This window comes from Grus americana, chromosome 1 (genome assembly GCF_028858705.1).
Source record: "Grus americana isolate bGruAme1 chromosome 1, bGruAme1.mat, whole genome shotgun sequence".
NCBI lineage: Eukaryota > Metazoa > Chordata > Aves > Gruiformes > Gruidae > Grus > Grus americana.
Window position 1 is genome coordinate 71,271,999 of NC_072852.1, and position 21,175 is coordinate 71,293,173.

A 21,175-nucleotide genomic window follows, 5' to 3' on the forward strand; every position below is an offset into this window, starting at 1 on the left:
AGCAAATGCTTGCCTACAAGTTTCAGTTATTTTTATGCCAAGCAACCGCATTGCTTCAAGTGCATTTAGGACAGAAATTATTGACTAAATAAGTTCTCCTATCCTAACTTGCTTTTCAGTCGATACAGAGTAGGAGCCTCAGCATCAGTTAGGCTTACAAGGTGGCCTTAATCAGAACTTTTCATGACTGCCACACACCGCTGGATGCAGGTTACCATGTTTTTCCAGCTAAAGGGCTATGCACTAAGTTCTCACATCCTCCTAAGACAAGGACACAAAGGTTTGCTCAGTGGCCTGAGTTGCTGTTGCTAAGGGGACCTGATTATAAGACGAGTTTTGTACAACACTAATACAACATGGTTCCTATGCATCAGCCAGACGTGTAAGTCTTCTTGCAAGCGTTGGATACATGTTTCAGAATGGTGCAAATGCCCTAGAAATACGGATGACCATGGTTAGAAGTGTAAAACCAGACTAACTGATTTTAAAAGCAATTTAGATTGTAATGCTGCAATGAATTCAGGTGGAAAATATACATTAGCCAGAATACCAGCATGGGCATTTACTGTATAGAAAACCACTGACTGAAGATCCCAGACAGGCATAAAAGGAGAAGACTTAGGATTAGGATAAGTGCAGAAGTGTATTGTCCCTCCTTATCATTGTGATTAGTGAGGGTCAGAACACACATACACAGAAAATGTGTATTTTAAACTTAGGGTTAAAGCTAAACATTTCTTAAACATTTATCTGAAACACAAGGTTTTAAGGAATTTAAGGATTAAGCAAAACACACAGGAATGGGAGAAATACTTTTTTTTTTTCTTGCTTCTTAGACAAACTTACGATCCACAGGAACTTGCTTCTGCCTCTGGGTGTCTCGTGCAACACTACCACCGCTGTCACTAGAGGTGCTGCTTTGGCGGCTGATGGTTGCTGGCGCTTTGGGCATGGGAACGGGTATAGGTGCTGGTGTGGTAGGAGGGAGGGGGACGGCCACGGGGACAGGAGCGGGTGTTGGAGGCGGCGAAGGAGTAGCAGGAACTGGATCAGGTTGTTTCGCAACATAGTCCGTCCTTTGTTTCTGAAAAATGCAGAGAGACTCGGTTTGACAGCAAATCTTGGACCAGCCATCAGACAAACTCAGGTTTCTGCAGAAAAGGCTGGGATGCTTTGCACCGACGGACTTCATTTATTGCACAAAGACATCTTACTTGCCAGATATAGTTCCAAAATTTGTCAAAACTCAATTTCGCATCAATGTTTGGCATTAGTTTCCTCCTCTGTTGGACTTAATCTGAAATTAATCTGAAGCACATTTCTTTCTTCCAAACAGATGATTTCTATTAATGAAATTATTTTAAAATTCCAAACTTCTATTACCTGGCACTTTTGAACAGCCTCCAAAATTTTTAAATTGTTGGAGTTCATCAGTATAAAAATGTATATTTTAGAGATGTTATGTAAAACATAGTTAAAACCAAACATATCCAGCCACACCTAAGCCTGACTAATGTTTTAACTCAAAAATGTCACTGAGGTTGTGATAACACATTGTTTCTTGAACAGCAGACACCATTTGAGAGGTTCCTGCTCCTCCTACCCATTCAGTTGTGCCATTTCAACTATTTGCATGATCACTACATGTCACCTAAATGCAACAATTCAATTATAAAAAACCCAAAATACAAACTCCACAATTCTTGGAATAGGCCTGTTGGGTTTGGTTTTTTTTCCCCTCTTTTATGCAGTGTTCTAACAACATGCAAATTTTCTTGCTGCTAATAACCAACAAGTGTCTCAAGAACAATTTCGAGGAATAATTTCTTGTCTCATTCTTTGCCTTTAGAATGGCACTCGTTACAGGGAGAGGCATACATTTCCCCAAAGCAATTCCAATGACAGACAAGCCCAGAAGCTCATAAGCAACCTGTGCTACCCTTTTCTTTCAAACAGTTCAAACGCCACATCTCACTGTTTTAACAGTGCTCCCTCTCCACAGTTTTGGACTAACACAGCTTGAAAGTTTAATATTAAAGTTTGTTTGCTCAATAGGGACACCTCATTTCTTAGTTATGAGAAGTCTGCTTACTTTGGTATGAAAATAGATGAGTACCTTCCCCAGATTCATTGCTCCTTCCTGAAACACCTTTCCCTATTTCCTTGGAGGCAGAAGGTTTATGGCAGATCAAGCAGGGAAATATTTGTAGGAGTCATATATGTTAGAATCTGAGCAGCACATCGCTGCCCTGGCAACAATCAAACTTTCATTAAATGTCAGCAACCGCCCTTATACAGGAATCTCCAACCCAGTAAGCCTAACTGATGGACAAGACATTTTGTAGAGAACGTAAACAGGGATGATTACAGCTCAGCTACGCTGAGTTACAACAGCAGAAAATTTATCCCATCAGCTTCTGGGGCCAGTCAATTAAGCTTAGGAAAAAAGTCTTCTGTTTCCCTTGGATAATTTTTCACTTAAATTGTAGTAGTCAGCTACTGAAGCAAACATATAGTCTTAGAATAAATTTTTAAAACCCCATTAAACCTTTTGGATTTTTTTGCGTTAGCATTTAGTTGTTCGAAGGCATTCATCTCAATTTTGTGTTCATCTTGTGCAGTGCATTGTGGGGAGATTAAAAAAAGATCTCTGTATTCTACTACTTCAGTGTTAAGACAACAAATGCTTTCCAAAATGTTGAATGCAAGAAAATTGAAATGCATAATATAAAAGAGAACAAGCAAAATAATGTATATTTAAGAAACCTGTCCTTTGGTGGAAAGAGAATGCCCTACTAGGTATATAGTAAGTATACTATAATTTATGATACATAGATGTACTATGGTATATCCAAAATCTTGTAATTAATTTGTTTCATGGACATTTAAATGTTCTAATGATACTTAGATTTTTTTTAATCTTCTTCACAGATTCAAATTGCTAGACTGTTATCCCCACAATGTACCCTGATGTATGCCCTGACCTTCTTAAACAACGTGCAAGGAAAAAGCAGGGCTCTTTTTATGGTAGAGAGGATTCATTACAAACCAAGGCATCAACTGCACATCACCACAATCATAATCCAGAAAAAGCGATAGCTAAACACTACACGTAGCTCTCAACAGATGCTACTGATGTCGTTTCAAAAACATGTTGTACTGCAATCACAAGCCTCATCAAAATGAGTTGCTGGAGTAAAAATAAAAATTAAACTGGAAGCATCACTCAAATTCTAAATTTACAGATGAAAGCGCATTTAAATACACTTCACATTTTGTTGAACAGTGACCAAAAGCCAATTATACATTCTAATCACATTTAACACTTCTTTTTTTAATACTTCTTTTTTTAACTCCAGATCTTTTGAGGACATCCACACATTCATCCCATCACTTCTATTCATCGCTACAAACAAAACAAGCATGCACTACGGAATTTGGTAACTACATAGTCCAAAAGAGTAATTTTTGAGATTCAATATCAGAAGAGTAATTTTGTTACCTCTGAAAGCTCTCCCAGCAATTGCTGTGAGGAAAATGGAGTAAATCACATCAAATAGTATTGTTAGAAAGGTAAAAAGTAACTGTCTCACACATGACTCCTGAAATTTCACGCACATTAGCAATTTAAAACAAAGGAACATCAGTGCTAATAATTACCTCTTCTTACTCGCTAAGCAACTCACGCAGTGAATTATTCTCAGTTTCTTCTTTTGAATAATGAATGGAGTGTTGGCTACAAAACATACATATGTGACACTGTATAGGCAATGAGCTCTTTTCAAAGCACCTACCCAGAGAGAAACTTAGAAAGAGGTTTAATAAAAAACAAAACCCAAACAAAAACTTGACAATGGATCGAAGATTATAAGGTGAATGTAGAGAACACTTGCAACTGTAGAAAAACAAGAATTAAGTCACAGCAGGTATTAAGAAAGGAACTTATTTATTTTAGCTTAAGAAATGTTGGCTACCTTAGAAAATGTGGTAAAGGTTGCTGCTGACAGATATGTACTCACTAATTTGCTGACAGCCATCAGAACAATGAACAATTCTGGGTGGGTTTTTTTCATTCTTCCTCATATTTTTTTCTTTTCAGAATAAACTTGCTATCCTCAACTCATATAAATTGGAACAAATCCTTTAAATTATTTGGAACAGTGATGATGCATACATTAAAAACTGGATGTATCAGAAAAGTACACTGGGACTAGATTTTTTTTTTATTATTTTCTGCCAGAAAATCTATATTTTTACAGGGAAAAAATAGAGGTCCCACCACTCTCTTTTTTCAGCACTCTACAGGCTGCATCTAGTCAAAAATCAAGATTCAGTACGATTTGATCTATTTTTCACGTAAGCAAAATAATAAGTTTGAGCAAAAGTGCTAATGGCCTCAACCTTAATTCTTGATCATTGTAAGAAAACTGGGAACAACATATTTTCAAATACATTTTGGCATCAAAACCGGGGAATATGTGTATTCAAACTATGGCAATACAGACTTGGTGTTAAAGAGGCACTGAATACAACCATAACTAGCTGTAGTGCTGGGAAATGCTCTCATTAAGTTAACACAGACACAGAGCTTCCTATTTACTCTCTTTCCAAACATTTTAGCGCCATATTCCTGTTTGCACAGTGACAGAAATTCACCAAGAGGGCTGCAGAGCATTCAGCCTCAGTTTTGTCAACAGCATTGTGGTTTGGATGTTTTCTTGAGACTCAATTTATGAGAGAAGAGAGAACCAACTACTTGTCTACACCCAAGAGGGACATTGAGGCACCCAAGACTGGAAGAGTAAATTTCAAGCAAGGTCTTTTGCCAGAGTTTCCTTTGGTGGGCTCAGCTATTCCGCAGAGACAAACAGCTGCCTATTAAGATCCCATTATAAGTCACCCAACTAGCTCTTTGCAGGGTGTAAAGAATTTATGTTTTCATTTGATTTACAAACCCACCTTCCTAGAATCTTGCCAGAAAGCAAGAAGTGCATTAGGATGGAAGAAGAAGAAATTTAGACAGAATTTACTTATTCAAATTGGTATTAGCTAGGATTATTCCCCATTTCTTAAAAAATAAAAATAATTATGGGCAAACTGGGGACTTTTAATTCCTATCAAATCATTTTTTATAACTATTCAGTACATTTTCATATAATAAGTGGTATCCCATAATTTGGGATTGGATCAATGTTGAATTGGACAGGAAACAATTTTTTTTTTTTAAGCTATCAAAAAGTCTTGGTCTGATGGCAACTTTAAAGAACAATTGATATGAAATGAGGTAAGAGAGATACTGGCTCTTGGTCAAAATTATGACATCTCTTTGGCCACTGCAAAATGAACACCTAGCAACTGCATCTCTTCATTATCAAAGACTTAATGATCTGCAGGAAAAATACGTGTGGGCAAAAGATGAGTACGACATTGTGACACTAACTTGGAGCACAAGTGCTGTGCTTTACGGGAAACAACTTCCCACAGAGATATTTTAAGTGAGGTGCTAAACAAAGAGACTTGAAAGGTTTTGATGGTAGATCACCAAGAAATGTAAAAGACACTTGTCTCAAGTGAGATGGAGACTTTTGTCTTGGTGTTTACATAACATAAACATGCCTCTTAGATATACTGTCACACTTCTGTGGACAGTCGTGGATTTTTTATAAGACTACAGGTCTACATTTGGCTTAACATTCACTCTCTATCTTAGAATTTCATACTCATCACTGATAATATAACTGTTTCATCTCACAAAAGGTGTCATGACATTAATTAATCACCCACCAAGATATACACCTCTATCTCAATTATGTTCCTCAAATTTCTTATTCAAAAGCATTAATACATTAATAAAATGCACAGTAAATAGAAAATATTATGATTAATTATTTTCTAGGTTTGCCAGCAATACTTGTACAAAAGAAGAAATCAGAGTGCTTGGGAAACTGTTTAAGTTCATATATAATGGGATGGTGAAGTACCACTGATGACTGACAATAAAAAAACAGACTAAATGACCAGCACCACAGGAAACTTTGATAATCAATAATTAACATTTGTGGAAAATATAAACAATCAGCAAAATGGTCTCCTAAGCGCACAAAAGTACCAAACAAGCAAAAATATGGCTTTCCTGGAACTAATTCAACTGACCAGAAGAAAGACAATCTTGCAGCCTCTGACTCACAAAGATGATGAAATAACTAGGATATTACGATGTTCCTGCAAGTGTCATCTTAGACAATTCAGTGCTTTCAAGTAATTATCTGGGACCTGGATCCTGAAAGAAATTGGGAGAAAAATCAGGATCTAATCTAGTGTGTGGACTCAGAGGTCGCTAGGAGAGGGAACAGAGCGAGAGTAAAATAAACTTTGCAGCTCTGAGAATAATTGTGATAACAAGGCATCCATCTCTCAGAGAAAGGATGTCCTTTTGTAGAATAACTGAATGAAAAAATTATCTCTTTCAATGGAATCCTTAATTCTTTCTTAATAATCTGGAAACATCCTTTGGTCAGCTGTGCTCTGAAGGCCATTAGTCCGTAAAGAAACATGCTAACCTTGTACATAACACTTATCTGCGGCTCGAAGCCGACCAGGGTGCTCACCGCAGCAGACAGACTACTTTGAAAGCAGTCTTTCGAAAACCAAAGACAACTTAGGAGACCAGCAAAAGCTGCACAGCACCAGGCACTGAGCCTGCTCGTGTTCAGGGTCTGGCAAAGGCACTGATAGGAACTGCTTCAATTTCCTGCTCTACCCACAAGTTCTCCTGTTTGACCTTGGGCAAGCAGTCATCCCGTCAATGCCTCATTTCTCTCTGAAATAGCAGCAATGTCTCATAGCGCTGTTATGAAAATAAATAGGGTTATGCAACCAGATCCCAAATGAACCATGTATCTATCACAAGGAAAGAGACAAATGAGCACACTCAGGAGTGCTAAAATTATGATAATCACCATAAAGTTAAGAACAACACTACTGGCATATCTTGGTAAAGACTCCTTTTATCCTGCGTAATTAATTACAGTCCTAAATAATTTCACAGTATTTCAAGCTCACGTTTGAATACGATAAAGCTACAAAACAAACCATGGACTGCAGAGAACAACCTGCCAGAAGGTAAAGAAACAAAATTATCTTAAATGTTGTTCTCTGACCCTAATTTTCATAAGTCCATGGAGAATGCTTTGTGAAAATGAATATTTTATTATTTCCCATGTCACATCATTATTTCAAACAGAAAACTTCAAAACCTGCAGCGCATTACAAATAGTAAGAACCTCTACTCAGAACTGTACTCAGTCTGCTCAGGATTTCTTGGCAAATTCCAAACACGCAAAATGACATGCACCCGAAGGAAAAAAAGTCAGATGTTTAAATCACGATTTGAAAAGCATTCTGGATGCATGCTTCATTTCCCAGACAGGCAAAACCCATAATCAATTTAGAATGAGCTCATACCTTATAGGCAAACAATTAGGGATAGGAAAAACTCAGAAAGGGTCTGATTCAAGCCCACCAAGTTCAAGACAGGTCTACCACATTTACTGTGCCAGAAATAGCATAGGACCTGTTTCTCAAGGGACTTTCCATATCCATGGCAAAAATGGAAATACTGCAAAAGCTGCAGCTTTCACGATAGCGTGCACACAGAATCCAGCACAGCGACACCTTTGGGAATTTTAGATGAATCTGCAGGAGAGACAGTCAACACTATGACATTTCTTGGTTTTTAGTCATCAGCTGCAGTGTGTAGGCATAAGGAATCAATATTAGATTAAATTACATTAAATTTAACTTCAAGTTTCAACAGAAGTTTGGTTTGCATTTGGACTGAAAAAGTCTGATTCAGAGGCAGGCCTGGAATTTCTGCTTAATCCAAACTTGTTTGCCTAACCTTTCAAAATCATCAGATATAAAAGGGAAGAAACAAGTCTTAGAAAATACAACCTCTTATTTTATGAGTCTCCGGCCCACTTAAATGTTGTCTAAAAACACACATTACAACTTTATCCTGTATATCTTTACTCAGGTGGACAATTGCACTGACGTAAGATTTTAATTGTTTTTAATATTTTACCCTCTAATTCTGTTCAACATATAAAGAAACAACAACAATCTTAATTCCACACCACAAAACAAATGAAAGAAAGAAATCCAAAATAAGGTCAGGGGAATAGAGTGCTACTGATGCACAGGCACAGTAATTGAAAAATACCTGCTTTGTGAATTCAAAAGCAAAGATGCCTATTTTTTATAGCTCCAAAATTACAATAATTAAATAAATTCAAGACTAAGATAGATACACACAAAGACAGAAAATAAAAGGAAAAGCTAGCATTCACTCTCCTAGGAGAAACAAAAATGACCCTACCTTAAATAATTCAAACTCCTTCTTTGGCATCAACAGCTATCAATCCACAAAGGACATTTGCAATTAAAATAAATGCATACACAGCCATTAGGATCGAAATTACCACCTCTAAGCAAATAAGCAGAAAAAAAACCCCAACCCTCAAAGGAAAACATTGTGCTGTTTCTCTATCAACTTCATACTCATGTTAGAGTCTATACAATACAGAAATCAGCCTCAGCCTGTACAAGAAATAGAAATCTCTTGACATATCAGTGGAACCTGCAGATATTTTAGCCTTGCTGTGAATCTCTTCCTCCTCCACACACACACACGCAGACTTCAACAGAAAGTTTTGCTCCCAAGGAGCAGACGGTACCTGGATGGTACGGGTATACGCAGGCTCTGACCATCCTAGAACACCTTCTTGATTCCTCAGAGGGTCCAGAATGTTGTTTGGCACAAAGCCTGTGCTGCCACTTTTATTCTGAACCTTCCACCACTGCTTTCTGTCATCCAGAATCTGAAATAATTTGGTAAATTAATTACATATTTTTTCTGACTTTCCTCCTGCCAGTACTGAGACTGCATCATTTCAAAACAAAAACATAACTTTGCCAGGTTCTGCGATTGCCAACAGATCTTACACAGATGTCCCTAAGAAACCCCTGTAGGCTTCCTTGATTGTCGCCATCATTAATTCTACATGGTCGTACTGCACTTTTCAAAACATGGCTCTGAAGAAAGGATATGGAATATTTACCTCTGTAAACTCAGACATGTGCTGGACAAGACAGTGGAATGAAAATCAAATATTTGCCCAGAGAGGCTGGCATCTCTACAACCTATATGCTGTTGACAAAAGGAATAAGTAACTACTAATAACCCAAGGAAAAGTGCATCGTTCTAGGAGAGCACAAATTTGGACAGTACACACCTGAGAGTAAAAGGGAACTGGAGCAGGATGGCCAGGAGAAGTCTGAAATCTGACTACCTGCCGTGCATTCTCATACACAGCATTTTCTCTCTTTGTTGCTCCCTCCCTTAAAATGTGTCTGGCTTTCAGGGTACCAACTCTTCCAGCAAAGGACTGTCTTTTACTATGCCCTCTGCATACCTGGATTGTATTTGCCAGAGCCTGTTATTTAAGTACTACCAAATGAGGCTTTTAAAAGCAACACCAAAGATGGAAGAAACACACAAATATACTTCTAGCATGGATCTCCACAGCATCAATTCATGTTAGTGCCGAATCTCCATTTATCTTGTCTGTGGTGCAAAACAAATTAATTGAACGTTCCATATTAAGGGAGATAAATCAAACACATTGAAGTAATTATCAAGGACAGCCACACTCTCCACAGGAAAGGGACCCTCAGCTTTGAGTTGTACCAGAAATTAGGGTTTTGTCTTTGCCAAAAAAATAATTACCTCTACGATCTCTTCTTTCATGACAGAAAGCTCACTGTTGTTTCTTGCCATAAATTCGTACTTGCATTTGGCATATTTCTTGGTCTGTGCTTTACTGTGTGCTTCATAGTTTCTGCAAAGCAAAGATCAGACTGCTGTTCAGTGAGACTTTCAAGCAAATAAAAACACAGACAAAATGCTGTCTTCCAACAACCTGCAAAACATTTAAACAAAACCACCCCCCACAACCATAACATGATCCTGCTGTAGAACTACCTATTCATAACACACTGATTTAAGTGCCAAAAAAAAAAAGAAAGAAAAAAGAAAAAAAAAAAACCCACAAAAGAAAGAGGTGGTACCTCAAGAACTGGTAATCTTTGTTGGCTCACTGCTTGCAAGATGTACGATAACAACTTAGATTAGCAAGTGCCATTGTTTTAAAATAAACATGTACACTATATTTAGTCTGTTTTCCTACAGTAGATTAAACAATCATTTGCCATAGAAACAAATGACTATAGTTAGTATACAATTGATATCTTGTGCTTTGTATGCAACTGTATTTCTAGAGTTCATCATAAATTGTTTCAAATACATAATAGATGAATAAATTTTTGCCATCAACACCAATGGAATTAAACTCTAAAAAATGCTCACCTGGTGCAGATCAGTTTTGTTAATTAACTATAAGATACCATCAACTCTAACAACCTCAAGTTACTATATCAATTAAAAATGAAAAATAACTTCTTGGCAGTTACAAACAGGGTTCATTGCAGAACAAGGCATACCACAGTTTAACTCTGTGCGTTTCTGGTTCCATGAGGAAAGACCTGTTCAGAATGCCCTTGAGTAAGAAGCTACTAGTTTCTTTGACATAGTACCTCTTCAAGTTGAGAAGCTCCCCATCCCCCTCAAAACAGGTCCAGAAGAAATAGTAATGTTATTCACTTATTGCAAATTACACCCTACAAACTAAATCCATACCAGGTAGTGCAGTTAAAAATCCCAACAAAGAGATAATGAAAACACGAAGCAATCAATGACTTGAAATGCTGCATACAACATCACAGCACAGAGATACGAATGCAAACGGTTGCTGATGTTGCTGCTGTATAACCGTGGGTCCCAGATGTGCCTGAGCAATCCAGTAGTTACCTAGCTATTGCATGGCTGTGGAGAACTGTCTCACTTGACTTGAAGAGCAGAACAAAAGAAGAGTCATATTTAGATTGAAAGATTATTTTGAAAGAAAGACAAAACACTAAAAGTGTTTAAGGAGAGAGTGAAAAACATGGGATGAACCCCAACCTGCAAAATAGCTGTTATAAGGCTAAAAGATGTTATAAGGCTAAAATTCTGCCACCCACTCAAAATTCACATAATTTTGAACTCCTTTCTTACTATCTCAGGGGTATGTCTAATGTGCCTCTGAAGGTACTTTTACTTTTAGGCTGCGTTTCCAAACTCATTTCACTAACTGTATCTTCCTACCTTGTTCACACCTACCTATCATGATCCTTTCAAAAAAACATAACTCAGGAAGAATTTTAAAAAATGCTTCCATTTCAGTCTTACTCCACTCTGTCGCAATCAAAATCAACATGCCCAGAACATGGGCTGGGCAATGGCTGTACGCTTCTGAAGAGACCATAATTCTTCAAGACCACCTTAATGAGCCGAAGAGTTTACTCGAGGCAAAAATATTCTCAACACTTCCCCTCCATCCATCCTCCACTGTGTTTTCTTATTGCCTATCAGATATACTGTAACTGCAGCCCTCTGCTCTCCAGTGCATGCTGCTCAAGAGCCTAGTGGATTGCACACACTTTCAAGTTTTTTTCAAATGACAGCACAAAACCAAATTATACAGCATTGTAGTACACAGCACTACACTACTACTTTGAAACACCACACAACTTGCTGAAAAACTATTCAGTACTCTTTCAGCATCAGAGTCAGTCCCCAATATACATAATGTCACACTGAAAGTTTAAGATCCTGAGAGTTTACATCACCCAAGGAACACACACCTTACTGGAGGACCTGGCATGTTGGAATAAGGCTCACTGAAGTTCCCTGTAATTAAAATTTCCCTGGACGAGGTGTGACCTACCTGTCCCTCAGAAGGTAGTGGGTGGCTTGGTCACAGCCTTTGGACTGCTCATTAGGAATGCAAGCTTTGAACAAGGACCAGCAAAGAATTCTGAAAGGGTCAGCTTGCATTTCTCACCCACTTCCTCAAACCCACTCCTCCACCTGCTTCTTCACAGATGCCTTAAAATTTATCTTTAAATGGAAGTTACTTGGGGTAATACATATTAACAGCTTCCCCCCAATAATGAGCTCTTACCAGGCACGAATTATATGTCTCAAGAGCCAATTAACAAATGGAAGTTTGTGTCGTGTTGAACAGACTGGAAGACAGGGGCACACTGTGGATGTTTGCATCAGTACCCGCCATCTAGACTCCCTCCTACAATCAGTGGTGAGAAACGGGCACCACTGCAGCATGTCTCATTTCATATCTTTCAAAAGACTAATTTCACCTTACATGAAACTGCTTCTTAGAAACACTCTTTACCCGCCACAAAGGAGGCTTGGATAACTTTCAGCTGCAGCCAGATACTGCACTGAACTATTGATGATATCAGTGTAAGACTCATTCTCTAAACCTGAAATGGAGGCAACAATATTTGCATGGAATACTCTTACTCTGAAAGGACAAAACAGGTCTTATCACGTTACAGATAAGAGAGAAAGGAATTTAGAGTACAGATCACCTAGATTTCAAGCTGACTGGTCCTAAGACAAGAACCCAAAAAGTAACCAAGTTTGAGAAAATGATTGAGATATGATTACTACTGCTGTTGTTGTTATGAAGAATAAATCCAAAGTTCAGGAAAAGAATTGAGTCTTCAGCCTGCACACCACACGGGAATTTGTTTGCATGCAGATTAACAACCGGATCTTTTAACACATAGGCCAAAACTAGGGATTATGCAAAGGTTTTCATCGAAAGAGTTATATAAATCCTGTTCTAACCAGCAATCTGATCCCCAAAACTTAGCATAAACATCTTCCATGGCACATAAGCCAAAATACGGTTCATATGGTGTATATGGAATACAGTTTGGTATGGGGGAGCAATTCCAGCACTGCTTTACCGATTGATTTTCACAGCTTGTGCTGGTATAAATTCTCCCCACAGACAAGGCCAAATGCAGCGATCCTTGGTGTCTTGGCCTCCTCAATCTATTCGGATTTAGGATAAAATGAAGGGGATGAAAGAAGATGTGCGAAAAGACACCAGTTGCTATGCAAACATTTTGGAGCATTTTTTGAAACATTTGAAAGAGAATGGAAGAAACAAGGAGTTACTATTCTGAAAGTGGATATTTATGCACCAGCCCAGAAAATAAAAAGCAGGAGACTACGGAGCACTAAGTGAGTGGCTAAACAAATCAAACAATCATTCACAAAACAAGGACAGATGAATCTCAGAGCAGACTTGTCATTCTCTGTAGTTCTGAAAAGAGCGAAGAGTATTTTTAAAAACACGAAACGAACCAGAAATAAAATTTAAACGCAAATAGAAGGATTCTGTGTTCTCAATCAGTTTGGAATACCGCTATTTCATTTTTGATAAAAGAATCAATTTATCAGCATACACAAACAGAGTAGTTTCATAGAAATGATACTAAAAGAGTCTCAATGTGCCTTAGAGAAGCAAAAGCAGAAAACCCACTGCTAACCAGAATCGCTTCCTCATAGAAATAATGATCTGCTCCAGACACAACCAGAGGTAATTACAAACACCGCCACCCCAATAGCAATAAGTCGGGACAGTTATCCACAGCACCACGTACGCCGTTGATTCAGTGTTACCTATCTACATGTCGGCTAACAGTTTGCTTAAAGGCAGCAACAGCCGCCCCCTGGTCCAGCAGAGGCCCTCTTTTGTAAACTGTGTTACTGAATGCATACCCATCGGACGGGGGGTAGTCGGGAACACTGGGAGGCTGGAAGACAAAAAAGAAACAAAGCCACAAAGTGGATTAGTGTCAGCAGCAGCACCGCCTAGTTCACTTAATCCAGCAGCCCCAGGGTCCCTGTCAGCATTCACACGTCCTCAGGTGCTTGCGGTTCTGCTATGAAAACTTAATAACTTCTGCATTTCAAATACATAAACAGGGAGATCAAAAGGATAAGAATAAAAGAATTTCTATCCTAAGTCATCCCACTGCATTAATATTGCAGTGGCTATTCTTTAGAAAAACAGTTGTCTGGGGCAAGGTCCATGTCATCTCTCAGATATCACTACAGCAACACAACTTATAAACAATGGCCAAATGGCTTTAAAATAAACTGCGCTGAGAAACTGCTTTGAGCTTTTGTATACTTGAAGCCAGAAACCTCTAGCTAGCTAACAGTAAGTCCATATAAGAAATAAAAACCTCCCAAGTAAAATTACCAATCTATTGCAGGATCATAATATCAAGTGGTTCACATGTGTCACCCTCTCACTGAATGTGACTGTAGTCAAAGAAGAAATGCAAAAAGGAATGTGATAGTTGGTATGATTAAGGATAATAATCACAATTTATCACAAGCACATATATAAGAATATTCAAAGCTTTAGGAAATTCTTGTTAAACAGCAGTCGTTTAAAAAAAAAACAACAAAAAACCTTTAAACTAGCAATGATTCCCTGCTTCTAAGCATGAATTATTTTAACCACCATTCCCCAAAACAAAAACAAGCTAAGCAATTAATTTTGGGAGATTACGATATTGAAATTGTTTATTCTAGATCTTTTCCTTATACCAACATCCTGTTGCACAAGTCAGAACAGCTGAGATTCATCATAAATTGCCAAATCTCTAAACATGGTTTGTTGGTTTTTTTGGTTTTGTGGGTTAGGTTTTTTGGGTTTGTTTTTTTCTGTCCGTGTGGCTACAGAAAAGCCACTCACTTAATTTCTGCCTCCAAGTACCTGACCTGACACCCAGAGACACTTGTCTAGGGGGCTGAGGGTGTATGAGAAGAAATTAAAACCACACAAAACCCCCCATACACACAGAATATTCTTTAAAACTATATTATTAAGATCTCTTTGAAAAAAAATCTCAAGTGTTACCTAGCTTATACCTTACATCAAAAGACACCCAGGAAGCAGGGTCTCATGTTACTTAACACACAAACTACTTGCATCGCCTTCGCCTCGCTGGACTCTATCACCAGTTCCCCCTTGTTTCACTGCCATTTGAAGTCCTCATCGCTGAACTGACTCCACTTTGAAACCCCTTTGGTGGGAGCTCTGTGTCTGGCTATATCTTAAAATCCAGGAATGGAAAGAAAAAAAAAAAAAAAAAGGGTTGTCATGAGTGGGAACCTCCAATGCCTTTGCCAGATGCCAGAGCAGTCTGTGCCCAGCACGGACGGCAGCCGCACGCATCGCCTCTCCACTGCCAACATGGCACAGCTCTCGACATGCAGCCTCGGTCCTTGGAGAGCAACGTCACACCGAGATGCGAGGCCAATTAGCGGCAAGAGGCGAACACTTCAATTCTCATTTTTCCAGCACCCTTCGTTAAACAAGCTGTTATGCCAGACTTAGGAAAGAATAATTATTCTAGTATCACCCACTCCAGGGCGGTCCTTTTGCTGCAGACAAATAGCATTTTGCACTCGCGCAGCTTTTTCCAGCTGAGCACCTACAGCATTTCACAGCTATTAAGCAGCTCAGTGTTCTTCCCCCTAGGGATGTGCTGAGGAGGCATCATCGCAGGGAACCAAGGTACCAAGGTTAAACGACTTGCCCAAGACCACATGGAAATAAGGAACAGTCATGAAACTAAGGCTTGTAACCCCAGGTGCCATGCACACAAATGTCTGAGATTGTTGGGGTTTTTTGGTCTTTTGAAGGTTAAGATGAAGATGCTAAGTCAGCACAATTACCAATCCAACCAACATTACCACCACCCAAGAGTATGAAGTCAATTCCCTGAAACACAAGCAACCAAAATCCCTCAATATATTTTCCCCCTCCAAATTTGTTGTAACTTATTATATATATATAAAAATATTAAATTTAATTTTTACAATCATCAGAAGAGAAAAATTAATGCTTTTCTTTTTTGAATAATCTTTTTTTTTTTTTAATTTGGAAGGAACACACTGTAAACAAAAAAGCCTGCATGGAAATGTAGAGCAGCAGTGAAACACTGAGACAATGTTTGATGAGGCGTGTCTGGAAGACAACTAGGAAAGGGGGTGACAGCAATGACAACAGCAACATTTCACATTACTGTGCCCATTAACTTCACTAAATGCTTTTTTGCTCAAAATAAATCACAGGCAATAAATTAGGTTTTGGTGCATTTACTCCTGTATATCTTGTTAAGCATAAAGCCAGTGTTTTAAGTAATCAAATATGTACCATGTTATCCTCCTTTGCTTGGCAGACGTTCTACCTAATTTGTTCATCTCTATAGTTGAGTAGACTTTTTTTTTTTTTTACTAACAGAGATTTTAATGAAAATGGAGTTTTATCGTGACAAGCTTCCCACGGGCAGTTTTGATAAACTTTTGCTACGGAAGCTTTGTTGTCTCCAATAAGAGAATTGCTCTGCAAGAAAAAGCCATCCCACAGCAGCCAATAAACAGAATATGATGAACTCAGCTGTACCTGCCTAAGCCTGAACACGCGTCTCCTACATCTGAGACAAATACCCTAACCATAGAAATATTCTGAATATTCGTTGTTTTCATAATGAAAGTTGCATGAGATAGAAACTGTTTTTCCTTCTTAGCTTTAGCCATCTTCCATCTCACAGCTGTTTACAGGGGAATTTGGACTACCTAAGCCTTGATTTAAACTAAAGCTAGCATAGAAAAATAAATTAAAATTTTAAATGAAAGCTTATATCCTCTCAACAACAAAAAACTTCCAAAATGAAAAAACTTTTATATGTTTAAAGAGGCAATAGCTTTTTTGTGTGTGTGAATAGAAAAGCAACAAAATCCACTTTTATTCTTAAAATTTTCACATGAAGCAAAGTACATATTCTCACCAACTCTATTGAAAAAATAGGGGATATAATCTTAATAGTCAGACCTTTTGTTTCTCAACCGAGTTAGTCAGAAAATGTACTCCAGTCTGAAGGCTTTAGATGGTGGTGTATGTTTCCATTCTCTAAACAGAATGACTTAACTTTTGCTAAATTCATCACATTTCTTGGGAGAAAAGGATGTGAAAATACTCCTGTGCAACAAGTCTTCTAATTGGCAGCTGTTTTTCAGAAGTAGGCCTAAATTACCTGATATGGCATTACTCTGATAGCACCTCCAAATACTTTCTTGCAATACAGTGACAGTATCAAGAAATTAACAAAAGGAATATTAAATTTCGCATTTGTGAAGAAGTAGCTTAAATCCAAAATTCCTTTAAAAGTGGTGTTTCTTTCTTTGTCTATGAGCCTGTGTATGGACACATGTTTGAGAACACTTTGGTTCAAATTCTGCGTAAAGTATACATAATCAAAATCAATGGGATCGGAAAGCACAGATCAAGAATCAAACTGAACCATAGTCCCTCCCAAACGAGGCGGGAAAGTGCACCAATTTGAAGGAGCGCAATAGGCAAAAGCTTTATATTTTTCCTAATCGCATTTGTGGTGGCTGAACATGTATTTGGTTTCACATAACTTTAACGTAAGTACACTGAGGTTGCACTAATGCAGCAGACATCAGAGCATGGTTACTCCAACAATATCACAGAATATTTTCTTTATGAAGGAAGCAGTTGGTGTTGCCTTCAGCTAATTTACAGAACACTGTTGCAGGTAACCTTACCTCAGTTGACAGTCTTTTCATTTCTTGCTTCCGCTGTTGCTCTGCAACGTTTGCCACGGACTCAGCCAAATGATTGAGTTCTTGCTCCTTTGGAGCCCCCATGAAGTTCAGCAAAGGAGGCTCCCAACCATTTCGGAAACGGGGGACATAAGGTGGAATAAAATGGTCTTTGGGCCAGTCCGCTCTGTATGAAAAGTAAATTAGAGGTCTGTATCAAGGGCCATACAAATATTGGTTTAAGAGGTTTCCTAAAAATTGAAATGTTAGTTAGAATTTTTGTTAGTATAGAGGAGAGGCTGGGATTACAGTACAGGCAGAATTGTGCTAGAACACAGAAAATCTGCAGAAAACATGTATTGACCACAACTATGCTCCCTGCTGTACACTGCAGAAAGAAACTGCTCCTCCCCTAAGGACTTGTCAGTGATAAAACACAACAAATTTCTGTATTGTAGTAAGGGATGCATAATAGAAAAATCAATCACAAACCAATCTAGGATTTGTTTTAACTGTTAGATGGAGAAAAATATTGCAATGCTCTATTTGTGTGAAAGCACCAGACAAAAGACTTCAAAGAAACAGCCTGCTTTATAAGAAAGTCTGAAAGAAGGTATGAAGCATGGGAAACTTAGGGGGCCTAGCTACACCCAAAGCAAAAACTTAAACAATAGCTTTTACTGACAAAACTCCCCAACTCTACATGCTCCAAGACACAAGAATTATCATCACATTTGCTGTTTTAAAGTCCAGATTGATCTTTGTAAAATACTTTTTTTCAGAGCTCCATTAGCATTCCCTACTGTAATACAAATTACCTAAATTAACGCTTTCATGCTCTGCCTTTGCACTATACATAACACACTCTCCCACAATATAAGTTACTGTATCTTCACAGTGGAAGCAGAAACGGAATGTACATTACAGTCTTTTAACAGTCTCATTGTTGACAGTGCTCAAAATTAAGAGACAAATGCTGTCAGTCACACAAGTTGCAGGAGCAGTCAGCAATTACTAGCCCATTAGCAGCCTTGAGCTAGGTCAGCAGCCCTTGAGATTTATTATTCACCTCTCCTCCTGCACCACACCACAGTGTACCTCTGGATACTGAGGTCAATCAGACCATGACTTCTAATCTGCACAGGTCAACCAACTATATTGTAAGTGCTTCATTCTTCACTGCCCAACACGAGCTACTTCTCTTTCCATTAAACTTTTTTTCGGGATAGACTAAACGAATGATGATGGTAGTTCCCAGAACAAGGAACTCATTATTTTACCCAGTGATCCATTTTCCCTGCACGAGGCTCCCATGCTACAAGGCAATTGCCACTGCCAGTCCCACCACAAGCAGAGCTTGAAGCAGGTAAAGGCAAGTAAAATGGTGCTTTGCTGGGGCAAGCTCTCTGGCAATCACGAGGAGTTGCAGTTCCTGTTTCCAGCTCATTTTGTAGCAGCAGGCTGAACGACAGTCCCAAAGGATGAATTTGGACATTCCTGGTCCTGCAGCAGAGTGAGATCAAGGAAGGGAAAGACCTGTACATCACTCTCCCTTCTCTGAGGACGTTTGTCACTCCATGCTCTTAGGGCTTTCCATCCAGCCTTCCTTACCAGCGAAACACTCAACTACTTTCAATCAATCAATCAATCAATCAATTAATAAGAAATCATCCACTTGGTAGATGTTTATGTTTTAATTTGAAATCTAAGAGCAAGAATGAATAAACACAAAATACATGATGCATTTCAAGCCCAAGTGATTGCACACAACCATCATCAAATGTACTTACCTACCACAGATTACAGCGTTAAAACGCACTTTGCTAATTTAAGCTTTTGCATGTTCTATTTACCTAAGTAATTTCAAATCATACATTTACCTCAAAACCAACAAATGCATCAAATAGTTAATTTTCAGCTACCCATAATAGTGAATCCATTAAGTGCAATGTGTAGGGCATGCACACGTAACATGGTTCAGCCAATAAACATTGTTTAAGTTATAAGCATTTTCTTCATAGCATTATGATGCTTTTGAAGAAGACATTGTAAATTTTTAGTTTTTGATAATTATTGGAAATTGAAAATAGAGATCTGTATCCTGTTCTTCAATATTTTGTCACTTTTTATTGCAGCCTCTTCAAATTGATTTTTAATGAAGTCCAAGATAGCTGGGTTGGAAAAACAGTAGTGAAAATCAACTGGAAACATGCAAGGGACAGTTCAGAAAAAATGACTGCAAGAGGTTATGTCAGGAGGTTCTTGATACCATGGACGAAACAAAAACTTCTGTCTGTATTTTCTCCCGCCTTGAGACCTCTAAAATCAAACCACTCCCAAATCCCACTGAGGCTAAAAAGTTCCTTTCCAAAAACTTCAAAGAACAGTTCTGAAGAGTCCAAAGCCTAACAAATTAATATTGAGTTTACTGGGGGGTGGATAACCTGGTTAAGATCATGTCAATAAACTTGAGTTTAGAGATCATCTCTAAAATATGCAAAGGTTTTTTCTCACCTGGCTTTGGTCCATGTGTCGCCCAATGACATCCATAACTGTCCTTCCTCACTGGTGACAGTATATCGCAGGAAGTCTATAGTATCTTTTGTTAAGAGGGGGCTGAGTACTGTACCAGCAAGCTCTGGACCTCCTGTGGTCTGTACCACCTAAATCCAAATATTAAAATAATACAATGAACATACACATTGTCAGTAAGGAAGTTACTGTGAATATGTTACCTACAGAGCTGCTAGGAAACATTTATTACTCACAAAAACACTCCCTCCCCTCCCAAAACTCTAAGAAGCTAACAATGCATCTTAATCACCTACAGATTAACTAAACCATTTATTGCAGAAGAACTGCTGTTCTGATCACCAACCATTTTACAGTTAGACCTACTTTTGGCAATGTTATTTTTGCTCTAGTATCAAAACAGCACATACTTCCATTAAATAGACATATGGCTATGCTTTCAGCTCTCCTCTTGCATTATGTAAATTATCTCAATTTTTTATTGTTAACTAAAACTTATAATGGCAAAGTGTAACACACAAAGCTAAAGATGATTTAAATAAATAAACTTAATAGATGGGAATATACACAAAAAAAGGATATAAATTAATTTCTAAAGAGAACCTCATCCTGAGATACACACATTTCTCCTTAGTTATTGTCCAGGGACAAAACATTTCAATCTTGTTATCCTTGAAAAGGTTACAGAGCGTATAAATACAAGAGTTGTGAAGGAAAACACTAAGAAAATTATAAAACCTTACCATATGTAGTGGGGTAAAGAGAAAATGAACCAGTTCAGCTGCACTAGGATTCTGGATATGGAACTTTAATTTGGCCTGAAGGAATGGGAAAATGATACATTTTAAGAAACTTTTATGACAATAAATACTTCACATAAGAAAGGCGATCCCTGGTCAGGCCACAGGTCCACCTAAGCCCAGTGTTTTGTCTGCAACATCTGCTAAGTGCAAGTGCTCATTCATCCAATTGCTTTTGAATCCATGTTTATCTTTAGCACTGATTGGGCAAAACAAGAAG

General features: G+C 38.2%; 1 protein-coding gene across 11 annotated transcripts in view; it reads right to left on the reverse strand.

The window, feature by feature from the left end:
* The window catches only part of EPS8 (epidermal growth factor receptor pathway substrate 8), a 139,986-nt gene that overhangs the window by 9,124 nt on the left and 109,687 nt on the right, over positions 1-21,175 (reverse strand). For 8 of the 11 annotated variants that reach the window (XM_054840450.1, XM_054840469.1, XM_054840432.1 and 5 more), the window contains 7 exons: positions 20,899-20,973; positions 20,138-20,286; positions 17,627-17,810; positions 13,658-13,791; positions 9,788-9,899; positions 8,736-8,879; positions 847-1,084 (listed from right to left, as the gene is read on the reverse strand). In XM_054840450.1, coding sequence (XP_054696425.1) covers positions 847-1,084; positions 8,736-8,879; positions 9,788-9,899; positions 13,658-13,791; positions 17,627-17,810; positions 20,138-20,286; positions 20,899-20,973 — 1,036 coding nt within the window. The remainder of the gene's footprint in view (positions 1-846; positions 1,085-8,735; positions 8,880-9,787; positions 9,900-13,657; positions 13,792-17,626; positions 17,811-20,137; positions 20,287-20,898; positions 20,974-21,175) is intronic. The other 3 variants (XM_054840498.1, XM_054840508.1, XM_054840517.1) reach the window with 3 other exon arrangements.